The sequence below is a fragment of the Oxyura jamaicensis genome, chromosome 1 (genome assembly GCF_011077185.1).
Source record: "Oxyura jamaicensis isolate SHBP4307 breed ruddy duck chromosome 1, BPBGC_Ojam_1.0, whole genome shotgun sequence".
NCBI lineage: Eukaryota > Metazoa > Chordata > Aves > Anseriformes > Anatidae > Oxyura > Oxyura jamaicensis.
The window spans coordinates 55275618-55291039 of NC_048893.1; the positions used below are offsets into that span (position 1 = coordinate 55275618).

At 39.2% G+C, this 15422-nt stretch overlaps 1 protein-coding gene across 1 annotated transcript in view; it reads left to right on the top strand.

Moving 5' to 3' along the window:
• LARGE1 (LARGE xylosyl- and glucuronyltransferase 1) overlaps nt 1-15422 on the top strand; it is a 282149-nt gene that overhangs the window by 244229 nt on the left and 22498 nt on the right. The window contains exons 11-12 of the mRNA XM_035340539.1: nt 1351-1506; nt 13781-13944. Coding sequence (XP_035196430.1) covers nt 1351-1506; nt 13781-13944 — 320 coding nt within the window. The remainder of the gene's footprint in view (nt 1-1350; nt 1507-13780; nt 13945-15422) is intronic.

Below are 15422 nucleotides of genomic sequence, written 5' to 3' on the forward strand. Positions count from 1 at the left end.
CTTTTCTTTTGGGGGGTGGGGGGAATATTAATACTCCATGGAGAGGCTGTCTTTTTTGCTGACGTTAGTACTGGAAAAGTTCAGGCGATGTCCTGTTCTTCCTCCTGTGGCTTACTCATTCAGAAGCTGAGAGGGCTCCCTGTTCCTGCAGAGCTGTGCTGCTGACACCGAGGGGACTGGGTTCATCTGCTTAGGGCTGCTTCTGTCCACTCCCTACTCCCTGCCACAGATGCAATGTGCAGAACAAAGCTTACCACCCCACCGGCTCGGCAGCTGGCATTGCAGCTCCGTGGCTGTGTGTGCAATTCACTTAATGCATTCAGAGAACTTCCAGAACTCCTCGCTTGGAAATGTTCCCAAGGGAGACTTTTTTTTTTTTTTAATCTCTTTAGAAGTCACAGGAATAAAACTGATTACAAAGCACTTGGCTGTTGGTTGTTTTTTTCTGTTTTGTTTTTCTTATGCCTAAAATATAGCCTCTATAAAATGAAAGCATTCCTGCAAGCCACTTTTGGCTCCTTGATAGTTTTTCCTTAGGGCCCCATTCTCGTTCACGCTGCCAGGAAGCAGTGCAAAGTCGCTTGGATGTAAATGAGAATCGGGCCCTTTATGTCAGCATTAGAGTTAAATCTAGGCCAGTGTGAGAGTCATCTCCCGTTAGTAGAGGCTAAATACCTGCTAGAAATAGGAATTCAAGGGGTGAAGCATTGTGCTACACCACTATGTTGTATAATGCAACTGAGATCAGTCTTGTTTAAATGAAGCAGTGGAAAAAAGGGAAGTCAGATTAAATTCAGTCCTTTTTGAAGGGTGTACATAGATACAGGAATCCATCTGAGGCTTTTTCTCCTTAGTGTCTAACAAAAGAGTCTGCCTGGCCTGAAACAGTGAATCAATCAGTCATATGGAAATATGAGATTAATGCTTAATATTAACATCCCTGAATCCCTCATAATGCCCCCCTTCTTCAAAAGAGCCTATAAACCTGTAGGGTCTGTCATTAGACCAGTGGCAGCATTTAGGAGGTGCTACATCACAAATCTGAGCAGCACCCCAACTCATACATACAAGTTATGCTATGGACAGGTTTAAAAGAGCATCGTCTGTACAGTATGCAGTCACTTGTAAAAGACATGATAAAGCTGTCCAGGTAAAAAGACAGAAGGAAGTCGGTGCAGTTCTGGTTGTTTTTTGTTTGGTTGTTTTTTTTTTTGTTTGTTTTGTTTTGTGTTTTTTTTTGTTTGTTTGTTTGTTTTTAAGAGGGCAGTAAACTAAACACACACAAAAATGGGGAGTAAAGCAAATCTGTGTTCTAACAGCAGGACATGTTTTCTCTTTTTTCCCTCTGAGGTGATTCACTGGAACTCACCAAAGAAGCTGCGAGTGAAAAACAAGCACGTGGAGTTCTTCCGCAACCTCTACCTGACATTCCTAGAATATGATGGGAACTTGCTGAGACGGGAACTCTTTGGCTGCCCCAGTGAGGCAGACATTAACAGTGAAAACGTAAGTGGTATGTTTAGGGCTTGAAGATATTAAAGGGTGTTTGATACAAGGCACAGGCTACGTGAAAACTTGGAGAATTGGCGGTACGGGTAGGGACTCAGGAGAATTGAGGTCAGTGCTCAGATTCCAGGAGTGACGCTGTGCAAATCGTTTAATCTCTCTGTGCCTCAGTTCCTTGCCTGTAAAACTGACGTATTAATCCTGCCTTTCCCCTCTTTTGTTTTTGGTTTGTGTTTTGTTTTGTTTTGTTTGGCTGCCTTGCTTTTTAAAAATCCCCAACAAAGGTAAGATTGCAAATTGAAAATGAGGATTCGGGCTCTTAATTCCATTAGGCAATTCTGCAAATCTCACCCTTAGACCTAAAACTTTCCAGGGGAAATAATTGTTTCTTGCTGTCTGTTTGTTCAGCGTAAGATGATGTTGACTTTGGCTAGTAGATACTAATGCACAAATAATGAAGAGAAAATGAAAATATCAAGACTGCTGGATTAGATCTATGAGTTTTTGCCATACTGCAAACTGTAAAATGAGTTAATACTTCGTAGTACACACAGGCCGTGAGACTGTGCAGTTTTTTTCTGCCCTGCCTCTAACAAAACACAGCAGCAGTTATGTGTATCTGCATAAAATTTGCAATCAGAACCTTTCAGATGAAGTAAATCCTTTGAAAATGGTTGAAATCAAGGATGTTTACATACAGATGTTCTTATGTGTGTGTGCCTTAGTACATATAGTTCCAATGTAAAAAACTGTTAACTGCAACACTCACAGATGTGTATGAATTCCTTGTGTATAGTGTGGTCTCTGGAGATTTCTAGACCAAGTATCAATTTCGGCTACATAGTCTGAAAGGAAATACAAAGGAAGCTGTAACCTTTTATGTTATCTTCAAGAAAAAAAGAAAAGAAGAAGAAGAAGAAAAAAAACATAATTATCTAAAATATACTCAATTCTCTCTATTAAAATCAATAAAGCAACGCCAGTATCATAAACACATTAGCAGTTAAAAGGTAATCAATAGCATCATTGAGGCTTGTTGTGTTTCCATTTAGTCTGTGGATAAAATGACCACAGGAGATGCCATCCCCAATTTTCTGACTTCAGCACTCAGATATTGGATAGATACATTTTAGCCCAAGGCATGGCTTCCCAGATACTCACTCAACCTTACCATTGTCTTCTGAAAGAGGGGGGGAAACGATGAAAAAAATGTTGTTAAACATTAACTCGAGGAGACTGAAGCAGAGACAAAAGAGAAAGAGAGAGTTCACAGCAACAGCGAAAGCACACGGAGAAAGAAAATCCTCTGCAAGAGTGAGGGGCTTTTAGAGAATCAAGTGAACTGAATGTGATAAAAGAGCACTAAGAGGCAGATGGTCAGAGACATCACAGTACGATAGATGGAGTAGGGGTTGGAAGAGAAGAGGGAAGAGAGATGTTGGGAAAAAAAAAAAAAAGACAAAACACATCTTCTTTATCATGCTTTAAGAATGCACTTTAAAATTATTCTGAATTTGCAGTTGTGTGGGTTTGAAGAGCAGGAATGCAGCCACGGACTTGTTGCTATATTTTCCAGAGCTCTGTAAGTCCTTAATAAACAGATTTATTCCAGATGACAAGTTGGGGAGCTGTGCACACTGAATGCAAGTTCTTGCTGCTGAAAATGGCAGTCGTGAAAGTTAAAATGGCTCATTTTACTGAACTTGTATCTGGTTGACAGACACTGGAAATGACTAACTCTTCAAGCCTGTTTCTTATTCAAGACAAGTAGAACGCAATATGGTGTATGGTATGGCTTGTGTCTGAAAAGGAAACGTAATGCATTCTTCCATTTATAAATTTTAAAAAAATACTGAAAAAGAATGAGCTAGACATACAAAAATACATGAGTCTTAACTTGCCAACAGAAACCAAAAAGTTAACAGCCTTCTATCAAAACAACTCAATATAGAAAAAATCTAACTTTGGATAGCTTAAGATAGCTTACTTAGGAGAAGACATTGTTATTAATTAGTTACCCTTCATGTAAGCTCTGCTGGAAAATTGACTATGTCCTTTTTATTGTAGAATACAAAAAGCTAGTTTCAGCTTTGATGTTATGAGGCCTTAAGAATAGGATTATTATGAAAACCTCTCTCTTTTTCTCTCTCTCTCTCTCTGCTGTAGCACACACAGTGTCACAGGTGTCCTATTAAAATACAGTACATTCCAATGATCTATTGCAGGATAACCTTCAGAAGCAGAGCATCTTGTAAGGTGAGCAAGGAGCCACAGTTTGTCTTCCCTCCCAGAACAAGAACTAGGGAGCATGAAGAGAAAATAGCAAGTAGCAGGTTCAAAACAAAGGAAGACATTTCACCCAAGATGTAACGAAGCTTTGAACAGGACGTAATGTTGCTAAAAATACAAATGTGTTCAAAAAGTGACTCTTCATGGAAAGAAAATCAGTCAGGAGCTGTTAGGCTTTGGTGCAGGAAGTCCTTAAGCCCAAGTTCAGAACTAGGGGACCGTTCTGAGGAAACATCACTGTACATTTGCACTGCTTTTGTACTCCTCTCTGGGCTGCCAGTTCACAGCTGGAGACAGGATGCTGGGCTAGATGGACCTTTAGTCAGCCAAGGTGCAGCCAAACGTTTCCATTAGGATTCCTAAGCATATATATTACATAAACGGCTATAATTTTTGCAAAGTCAAGTATGTATAAGGTAGGAATTGCTATTTGATTTATGTTATAGCTGTTATTTTTCCATTCTTCTCTGAACTGAGACTAGCAGCCCCAAAACACAATTGGGTTTTATTGTGCTAGGCATAGTGTATGTGTAAAAGATCCTCCTTCGGCTGACTACACTTCTCTGCACTGTGGAGGAGCGGACAAAATGCTGGAATAGCTCCACTTGTTTAATAATCAGAGAAAATTACTAAGCACTAAAGCCTCTGAGCCCTGTTGTGGAAGAAGCAGTGGCTTGTTATGGGGCTGTCACTCATAATCTGGCTGTGGCAGAATTTACCCTTAAGGTCTTTTTCCAATATGCCAGCCATCGCAACTCTGCAGTTTAATATTTGTAATGATGCCTTATTTGGAATGTAACCTGTAATTAAGGAATTTCATTTGTAATGCAAATATCTGTGAAATGTAAAAAGAAGTGTGGCAATGGGTACCATTGGGCTGGTTCTGTTGCTCTAAGGCCCTTTACGCTTCTCATCAGCACTGAGATGTCCTTAAAATGAATGTAAATTACACATCTTCTTTTTTAAGGACTCTTTACAGTGCCAGAGAGATATAAAGGGGCATTAGTTTAAAACATAATCAGATGTTACCATTAATCTGTCACTCTTTCTCTATATATGTATGTGCATGTGTGTATGCTTACATATGTCTGTATACATGCAGATGGATTAATATTTTCTTTTCTTTTTTTTTAATGTTTGCTAAAGAAGTATAATACCACAGACTGAATTTCAAGAGGTCTAAATAAAGGCAGTCTGGGGATCCTATACCGCATAGTGCTGATCTAGGCAGTTGCTGATCTTCAGCTGTACCAAACTGCACTGCTAATAGGTTCCAAAAAGTCACAAATAGGAATGAACAGAACAGATAGGGCTGTCAAATCAAATACTGGAGGCAAAGAAATGCAGACTGAAAAACTGGGAGGTGCTGAGGTAGTTTTTTTCTGTTAATGTAAAAGTGGTTATGTGTATGTCTATGTGTACATACATGTTTCATCCTTCCATTGAAATACTCAAGCTGAAAGGCACTGTTGCAGGGACAGACTGTAGACAGGGGCCTGGCACATGCTCCTTGCCACAGACCAGTATTGTAAGTCCCCTTCTTTCAGGATGTACTAAAATGAGCTTACACAGAGCTGGCTCTTCTCTGCAAAGTATTTGGACCTACTGTAGCATCTAAAATACTTAAACAGGATCTTCTGTCTACAGGTCTGTAGTTGCACTATGAGATAGATACTGTAAGTCTGATTTTAGCACACAGGGGCACACGCTCAACCTTTTAGCATTCTCATAAAACTCGTTTCCTGCAGACAGCTTCTCACCAGGTGCTTCTGCCAAAGCATTAAATCTGAAGGTTGAATGGGGTGTCCCCTATTAGTGAAGGCTGCGTCCTAATCCAAAGCCCAGAGCAAGATCAGTGGGAGCTTTATCACTGACTTCACTCAATTTTGGGAGAAGAGAGCAGATTCCCCTTAGAGAAGACTTTTCAGAAAAAGAAAAAGAAAAAAAAAAAAAGTCAAGATAAATTCTCCCCAGATTTCCACCATTTTTTTTTTCCTTTTCCCATTCATCAACACAAAGAAACAATGTAAAAAGATCTAGTTTTCCAGGGAAAATACTTGCTTAGGTGTATATTTACTTTCTAAACGTCTTTTTACTAATTTCCTTTTTCTGTACAAAATCAGAGATTTTTAGTATTAGCAAATGGCTATGTATTCCACCTAGTAATATCCACCAGAAGGGCAGGAAATTGATATGCCACGTAGCATAAACTCTATTCTCAAATTTAGCAATTTCTGAATATCTAAAAGTGGATTGCAAACGGAGCTTCTGAGTCGGTAACAAGAATCAGATTGATGCTGTGAATACCCTTTGCTCCTGCAGGATTTCAGAATACTGCATCATCCGTAGGACTGAGATTTAAAGGTACTATTTTGTCATGACATAGTATTTCTCTGGTAATAACAGATGGTTTATGGCAGTTTTGACGGGAAATCCTGACTTCCCCAGCTGTGTAGTTTCTATTATTAAAACCGTTACTGTTATTATTATTAAATGCTGAGCTGGTAGCACATCCTTTTAGTTGCTTGAAACTTCTGATTAGATTGCTTCCAGCTGCTTACAGTATTGCTAGATGGGGGAACTGTGAACTATGTTTCTTTTTGCCATGCTTGTATACCTCCTTCTTCCTTATCTCAGATTTTTTTTTAAGTGAAGCATGGGAAAAATCCTGGGGGAGATTGCCCACACTGCAAGCTCTGATGACTTCTTCATGGATATACTGCTTACCTCAGAGAAGGAGATGACATTTAGCAAGAGTGACTTTGGGGCTAGGAATGTGTCTTTTGCCAGGCTGGTGAAAATTTATGCAAATTATAGGGCTGAAAAATCCCACTATAATTTATACATCTTCAGCAGTGCTTTGTTTGACTTCAAGGAGGCTCAGATCTCTGGAGACTCCTTTGGAGTGTGCATGGATACGTCTGATCAGACTGTATATTTACCAGTGCCACCAAAGATTGGAGCATACTGCAGGGGGGGAACAGGACAAAACGGTCATTTTCTGTGAGTGTTTCTCCTGAATGCTCTGGGGCTTTCTGTCTGACTGGACAGGAGAGCTAGGAGCAGGAACCTGTTTGATCTCTGTTCTGAGAGAAATACGTTTCCCTCACTGCTGTCCAGACACTGTGGAGGAGAAGAAATCCACATTCACGTATGAAAGGGATAAAATCATAGAATGGCCTTTGTTGGAAGGGACCTCAAAGAACATCTAGTTCCAACTCCCATGCCATAGACAGGGATGACACCAACTAGATCAGGTTGCTCAGGGCCTCATCTAACCTAGCCTTGAACACCTCCAGGGTTGGGACAAAAAGCCCCATCAAAAAAGCCAGGGGATAAAAGCCAGGTCAAAGGCTGAAAAGGAAAAGAAGCCTGGACAGAAGTTCTGGAGAGAGAGAGTGTTTGGGGCAGGACGAGGAAAGGGCTGCTGGGTGCCTGTAGGAACAGAGTGTTGGCAGACTACTTGGTGTTACAAGGCCTTGTTGGGCTAGAGAATGGGCAGGGTCTCACTCAGCAAATCTTGTCCATAAAACTTGCTACACAAAAAGAAACAATCTGGGAAACAAAAGCAGGGAGACCAACCTGTCAGAGCACTGTGGTACGAGGGTGGGCTGGAAATAAGCTCCACCAAGAAAGTGTGTCAGGAACCTAGGGAAAGGAAATGCAGAGAAGTACCAAGGTCTCACAGCTGCAGCTGAGATCAAGAGGAGTTGTGCTTCATCTCTACAGAACTGTCTATGATGCCAAGAATTTGGGTGTTGAAGTGTGTTCATTATTCACAGTAAAGATAAGCCATTACTTGCATTTAACAAGAATATTGTCCATTTTTTCATATGCTACAACAAAATCCTTCTTGTTAAGTAGGCTTTTTCAGACACTATCCTTCTCATTGTCCCAAGCACAGCTTTGTTTCACAGATGGCTCAATTTGACCCATAGCAAATGTACAAAATTTTATGGCATGGGAAGAATAAGGATTTAATTGACATGGGATTAGCCTGGTTTTTATTACTAATCACTGGAGAAGCAAGCATTACGTTATGTAGGTCATTCCAAACAAGACTCAGTAAATGCTTTTTCCTCCTTACATCATATGTTTTGTTTATGCCATCCTAACGGCAGCAGTTAATTTAATTTTTAACTTTAGAAGTGCTAAACGCTGCAACACAATTGCCTACTGGTGGGAACTGGGGCAGCTACACAGGAGGAAATAAAACTGCTGCATTTTATAGCCAGCTTGTAGTTTCATCCTGGGCTGGTGTTATTTTTCATCTGTCTCGGTGGCTAAGCTGAGCTGGTTTTGTGTTATGAATCTTAACTGCACACACCTGGGAGAAGGAAAGATGATCTGAAAGTTAAAAGTTTTCATCCGAGCAGCTCTGTTCCTGTTGTGTTAGCATGGTATTTAGTGAGTTACTTAAGCCTTGTGTCATCTCACTTTACCTTAAACACTTGATGAGAAAGAGATGCCTATGCAACGAAGGGATTTAGCCCTTTCCCCAAAGTCTAAATAGCCCTCAAGGAAAATAAAAAATAAAATAAAAAAAGATTGTTGGGGTTTTTCTTAAATATCACTAATGTCAAAGAAAATATTTCTGATCCTGGATTTTGGATTAGTCTAATTTGTGATGAAATCCTGTAGATTTTGGTTGGGAGAAAATAGTTTCTGTGACACAGCAGTTCAAACAAATGAAGCTGATCGCTGATGCACTTCCGCTATGAACTGCCTTAGGAAAGGAGATTTAGGAGCAAAATCTGGTTAGGACTAACCAGTTCGTCACTGAAAGGTACATGCTATGTGCCATGTATCATATGGGTCTGCTGTCTATCACTTAGATAGAAAACACCACAAATGTATTAGTCAGACAAGTGGACCTGGTAAATTATGAGGATTCATGCTAGAGTTGGATTGCTTCTGGTCTGCCCGTGGTTGTCTGCCCAGCCTAGCCTCACAGGCCACCTGAGAAGTGAATGGCCTGGTTGCCTGCCACAGCTGGTCATCCCAAGAAGTAACTTAGCATGTACTTTTGGATATATCTGTCTCTTTGCATCCATATTTGTCTCCTGCATATCGTGGCACTCTCTGCGTGCTACCATTTTTATTTCAGAAACAAGTAACATCGTGATGCTAATGAAAGCACTCGCTGTTTCCCGCTACAGTATTTCCTAAGAGAACATCTACTCTACACAGTCTGAAAAGAACATCACTTTTTAACTGCGAGAATGTTTCCTCGAGGTGAAATTTCCCACATGCTCAGTGGCAAGTAGCCTTAGCCTTGAAAGTCTTGTAGAAAGGGTGAATCTCATGATAAGCAGAGACTTGCTTCTGAGAAATGCATGCTGTCACTCTTAAGGATGAAAAGTCTTAGCTATATTAGGCATTTTGTTATAAGTATTATGAAGGGATTCTTAAAGGGGATGCCATCTTTTTATCAAATCCAGCTGACATTCAGATCCTCATCTTGCTGGTACATTGTGTTTAAGTAAGAGTCTGTTTGTATAGATCTGTCAGATCCCCATTAGAAGCTCATCTTTTTATAAAGGTATAATGTGGGAGCAAACCTTAAACCAAGCTGTAAGTTCTTTATCCATAAATAATGGATCCACGCAATATACATGCTGTAGATAAGATTATACCATTAGAGAAATGTTATGTGATCATGTAACTGGAAAATAATGAGGTAACTCATAAAGAGATAAGTTTAAAGTTATATATGTGACTGTCTTAGACAATTACTTGTCTTTTGAATGTTGTGCATCTTTAACTCTCTTCATTTTAAATATGTGTTTAAAAACGGCGTATGACTTTATGCCATATGTATTTATAGATTGTGTGTGTCTCTTCACAGTAGAAGGAAGCAGCCTTTATACGTGTGTGATACTGGGGGCACATGAGTGTATTGAGAGAGAAATTGAACGAGGGGGAAATACTCTTAAACTAATGAAGCATTGGTAAAACAAGTGAGCCACATACACCTAAAATCTTTCCATAAGAAAGGAAATGCTTGCATTCTCACTTTACAGATACAAAATTGAAGTAAAAATAGATTCTGAATGTAGTCCAATATAGGGTTTGTGAAAGATCCAGACATTTTACCCTGTATTTTCTTTAAGTCCCACACTTTCATTTATGAGGGGCATGCATAGGAAACAAGAGTTTGGAGCTTTGCTTAAAAGAGACACTGTTTTTTCGAGGAGAGTCTGTTTTGTTTTTAATTATTAAAGGTATGGCATGAAAACTTTTTTAATTCCTGAAAACATATTTTCTTTTTTCCTCCACCCCATCTTATGCCCTTAGTGTATTTTAAGAAACACAAAGTAGAAACCAAAAACAGTTTTTGTTGAGCTCTGACATATTACAAAGATGGGCCATTTCTTCAAAGAAAGAAATGTAGAGGCTTCTTTGGCCCCACTTCTCCAACCTCTCTTCTTTCATTAATTTGCCTGCAAACATCAGGTTCAGTTTCAACTGTGTTGCAGCTTGCTGTTAGATAAACCCAGCCTTGGAGAGACAACAAGGCAAAAATGGGTTGGAAATTTTCCTTTCCTACTCTTGCCTTCAATAAATTTATGTCAGAGGGCAATGAAAGAGTAATACTGCCTAAAAGAATGATGAAACTGTGATGTCAATGCATTTTTATAAGTGCAAAAATATGAGATGCCCAAAAGAAAGGATTTTTTTTTCTGCTATGTCTTCAAAAGACAGGGATTTTTTTTCTCCTGTAACTCATTTTATGCTGTACAATCCTTTGTAAGAGTAATAAGTAAGAAATGCACATATGGTGCTCAAGTCTTTAATATCTTTCCATATTAATTTATTTTAAACGTTCTATATAGAAGTTGTAAGATATCTGGGTGAAGTTACCAGTATACTGAATTTCATAGTTCTGTAAGTAAATGAGAAAGTAAGTAGGTTATGGTATTTCACTTTACAGTATTTTCCCCACTTCCTATTGTTGTCATGCATCAGGAAAGAGACATGTTCAAATAACAAGCTGGCTGTTTCCAAGGATCTGATTTTTAGGTTGCTGGAAGAAAGAAAGGGGGAGGTATTTGTTTATTCAACTTCAGAAATTGGCAGCATTATTCCATTTTACTGAAAAATAACAAAACCCACAACAACAAAATCATCCTTGAACTACACTGAATAAAAGAAAGAAGTGGCTAGCCTGAATGTTTTAGGGTGCAGCTGACTTTCCCAGTCCATGAGTCCTCAGCTGGCAGCTGCATGAGCTGGCTTTTTGCTTCCTAGTGCGTAATCTTGTACAGCACCCACGACGTTGATCCTGATACTTTGTGCATGTCACACAATTGGCTTCAGAGAGATACCTTGTGAGCTTACATGTTTTCCTGGACCAAATCCTAGCATGTCCAGCATTGCTTCCAGCGGGGAGTTTTCACGTGGATAATCACATGCTATTTCTTTCCAGTGCCTCCCCATTGCAGGATAAGCACATCCTTAAAGCAGATTGCTTGCCACGTGCACAGTAACAGTACTGCAGGCCAAATCATAGCCTGTCCTGTACTGATGGTCGTGTCTGAAGGATCATGCCTTATGTAAGCTGTGTTTGCACAGCCTGCAGAGAATGGCTCCTAAGGCTGTCCAGCAGTTTAGGCTCATGGCATGAGCAAGCAAGGATTATGCAAGTGTTCCTGCAAAGCATTGACAAGGTCCTGACCCTAAGAAATGCAGTGGAAAGAGCAGGTTACCCTTTCCCCATAGCAGAAGGTGCCTTCTGGTGCTTGTAGCACTCTATCACCTCCATGGGCAACTTTGTGGCTTGGTGATTTTCGCAGCCAAAATACTGGAGCCTCTAAGAAGCTGTTTCTCCCTCCACTTCCCCCACCCAGGGCTCTGTAGTATGCGAAGCCATAATTGAGCCCAAAATGTTATTCTGTAACTTATAATTAAGTATTTATATCCTCATAGCTTGCAACCTGAATGTAATCTGATAATCATTCAGTGACTGCCTGATTAATAGCTGCTGTACAATTATAAACTTCTAGCCTTGTCGTTTGTACATACACCAGGATAGGAAGGTATCCCTGAAATGTGTTTTGCTATTGTCTTAACCATTTACATCTAAAGCTCCTTGATAATTCTGATAAGGGCACACTAATATCTCTTTTCAAAGGAGAAACAAAAAGATACAATATTCTTTACAGTCATTGTTGTAAATATTGGATTTAATGCAAATATTGTTTGAATGTGCTTTGGAAAATAAAGTACAGGCTCAGCTGAATCATGATTTGTAAAGCAGAATGAATGAAACTCCAACAATATGTAAAAGAGATCCCGATTTCTATTCCACCAAAAGAGATCTTGATTTCAATAGAAATTTTGCCTGAGTAAAGATTTGTCAAGATTCAGGCTCTCATCTTTCTAAAAGCAGTCTCTCCTGAGGGACATTTTAAGACCTGTGCAGAACAATAGCAAGGAAGAATGAGATCCTGATCCAAAACTCAATTGAAATCAAAGGAGGTGTTTCCATTATTCAAAAGAAGATTAAAGAGTGATATACAGGAAAATACCAGGAATTATTCCATCAGTTGTCACAGAAAAACATTTAGTTCTAAGCATTATTGTTGATGGCAGCCATTATGCTTATAGTTCCAAGAACAACAGCTCTTGTTCTTAACACGGAGTTAGAACAAGAAACGCCTACATTTTCCACTGTTTTTCTTAATGTACTGTTGTAAACTATTACTTTAAATCATTCTGAACAGAAGAGATTTTTGAATCTAAATGAATGTCTATAATTCATAATGTTTATTTCATGAAACAATTTGGAGTTCACATTGATTTTATAAAAACTTGTCTATATATAACATGAATATTTGTCTTAATTTATTCTTTACTGATAAACAGGTAATCCGATCCTTCTTATAGGATATTTTCAAGAAATAAAGTGCGAAAAATGATACCTTTAGTAATAACCTACATTTTAGAGCAACACAAACAGAACTCTATTTGATGTGTCAACACCATGTATAATTTTCATCGTCATTACATTTTGTGGAATATTTTACAGCAGGGATGACTGATTTTTCATTTAAAATGAATGCATTTTAAGAATTCTAGACAGATGTTTGTCTTTAAATAATATAGTTCAGTGATGCAATTGGTCAGCTGTATAGATGTTTGGTCAGTTTTTCTCTTCATCCTTTCCCCAGAGCCAAACTTTTATTCTGTTAAAGCTACATGAATGAATGACTGAGGATTGGACTGCTTTCTTTTGCCTGTTTTGACTCTGAAGGGGCTTGGTTTTCAAGGAAGCCAAGAAATACCTGTGCTCTGCTAATCTGGCATCCTTTTGATTTTTCAAACCAAATATCCAGAAGTACAAATCCTGTTAAAAATATAGGCTTAAATCTGGCTCTTCTGCAGTTGAAAGATTATTTTTATTTCAAAATTATACTGGTGCAGATACATAACTCTCAAGATACTGACTAATGTTCAGTTTAAGCTGTTGCTTTTCCAGCTGTCTGTCCATGCCCCTAGCAGCAGTTACTGTTCTCCAACAGAGGCAGCAGAATGGGAATTGCTCAGTCCAGGGTACAAGCATAATCTACTGCTGAGTCTCCTCTGCTGGAGCTGTATGTCTACAAGTAGTTTAAAATACTGCTTCTAATAAGGAGTGGTCTTATGCATCCCATTGGAGCATTAGCTCTGAAACTTGGCAATTATTAAATGTGATTGTTCACTGTTTCATTGCTACTCTGGATGTTGAAAGATCATAATGCATATGATAAATACAATACATGGATCATAATATAATGGTCTGTCTGCCTCTGTTTGCTTAGGAGTGCCTTCTTCTAATCTCTTGTCCAGTGGCTTGAAGGAGTGACACTTGGGAAGATCCTGCTATGTTTGGTTCAGTCCGCTCCCCATTGCTTCATGCTGCAAGTTCCCAACCTCCTTACTCTCTCTGACTTGCAAGAGGAATTATAAAGGACTTATCTTTATGTCTACTCTTTCCTTACAGCTCCAGAAACAGCTGTCTGAGCTGGACGAGGATGACTTATGCTATGAATTTCGTCGAGAACGTTTCACCGTCCATCGCACTCATTTGTATTTTCTACATTACGAATATGAACCCGCTTCAGACAATACTGATGTAACACTGGTGGCTCAACTTTCAATGGACAGGTAGGCAAAATCTCTTGTTCATCTGGAAGTGTAAGACAATGATTTTTTTTTGACAGTCTCAGCATTTCAAGAAAAGGGAGAAAGAAAAATAGCTTTCACAGAAACATAGATGTCATGGTGTAGGACCTTGCTTGAATTAGGAGTAGCACATGTAGACATCACACATGCATCTAGACTTCAGTTTGCAGTGAATGCAGGAGTGTGGATGGAGTTCATGTGAGGCTGAATACTGGAACTGCATGGATTGTTGCTTGTCAGAGTTGTCAGGCATTTATGGAGTTTATGGAGTTTCATAGGAACTTAGGAAAAACAGGAGATGTTTGTGATGGACTTAGGCAAGCAGTGTTAGCTGATCAAAAGGTTTTTTACACTATTTCATCTTCAGAAAATGTTAGTTTTGCTTTCACTGGTATTTCCCTCGCAGAAAATTTCAGTTAGTGGCTTGATTTTCTTATAATGAGAATCAAAACAAAACATTTTAGTTTCAAATTTGGCAGTTTAGAATATATTATTTCTAGTTTTAGGGTGCTAGTGGGAAACGAAAAATCTCCTTTTGATAGGAGACATTTCATTTTTATACAAATGTTGATTTTCAGGATAATATCTTCGGTTTAACTCTTTCCAACTTTCAGTTCCAATGTAAAGTGGAATTTAACTGGTATTTCATTTGGGAAAAAAGTCCATTTCATGACAAGCTCCACCTGTGCCTTTCTGATTCCCACCATTGTCACGTTTCAGAAGCTCTGTCAGTGCAGTCCATATCAGCCAGCTCTTTGACACTTTGAATTGTCAGTCTCCTTTTTCCTCGGGCTTCTCAGTTCAAATCTGTTCCAAACTTTGTAGCTACTGCTATCAAAGTGGGTGATAAAACGGGGCAGAACTCCTTGTGTATAAGCAAGCAACTCACACTGTATTTGGCAGAGCACATGCAGAATGCTACATGACCCGTGAATACCACCACTGCTACACCAGTAGAAGGTCAGCAGTATTCCACGAGGGTCAGAGGAATTCAGATTAACAAAGCATTTGCAACCTGTTTTAAAAATGAATACGAACAGATGAGGGCTGTTTTGTTCGGCAGTGCCTCAACACTGCATCCTGCACATTGTATTATGATTTGCTATGCACATCGGTGTCTGTTCTATTGATTTTTAATTGAGGAAACATTTCTTAAGTGTTCACAAACCTTTGAGTAAAAAAATAAAGAAATAAATTAAGTCAGACCCTGAGTGAGTGCCACAGTAAATTAGTAGAGTTGGTCTGTGTACATGGTATATTTTCCCCCCAGAATTTAATTCAAAAGAATGAGCTGGGGCTCGGCACTGATTCACTGGCACTGATGCAAGTCTGAGCATCTGTTTCTCTTTCTGGATCCTCACTGGGGCACATGTTTTTATTGATAGACAGAACCACACATTTTTATTCAGGAAGAACAGCCCTCCTGATACTGTGCAGGAAAAATCTTTCCTACTTCTTTG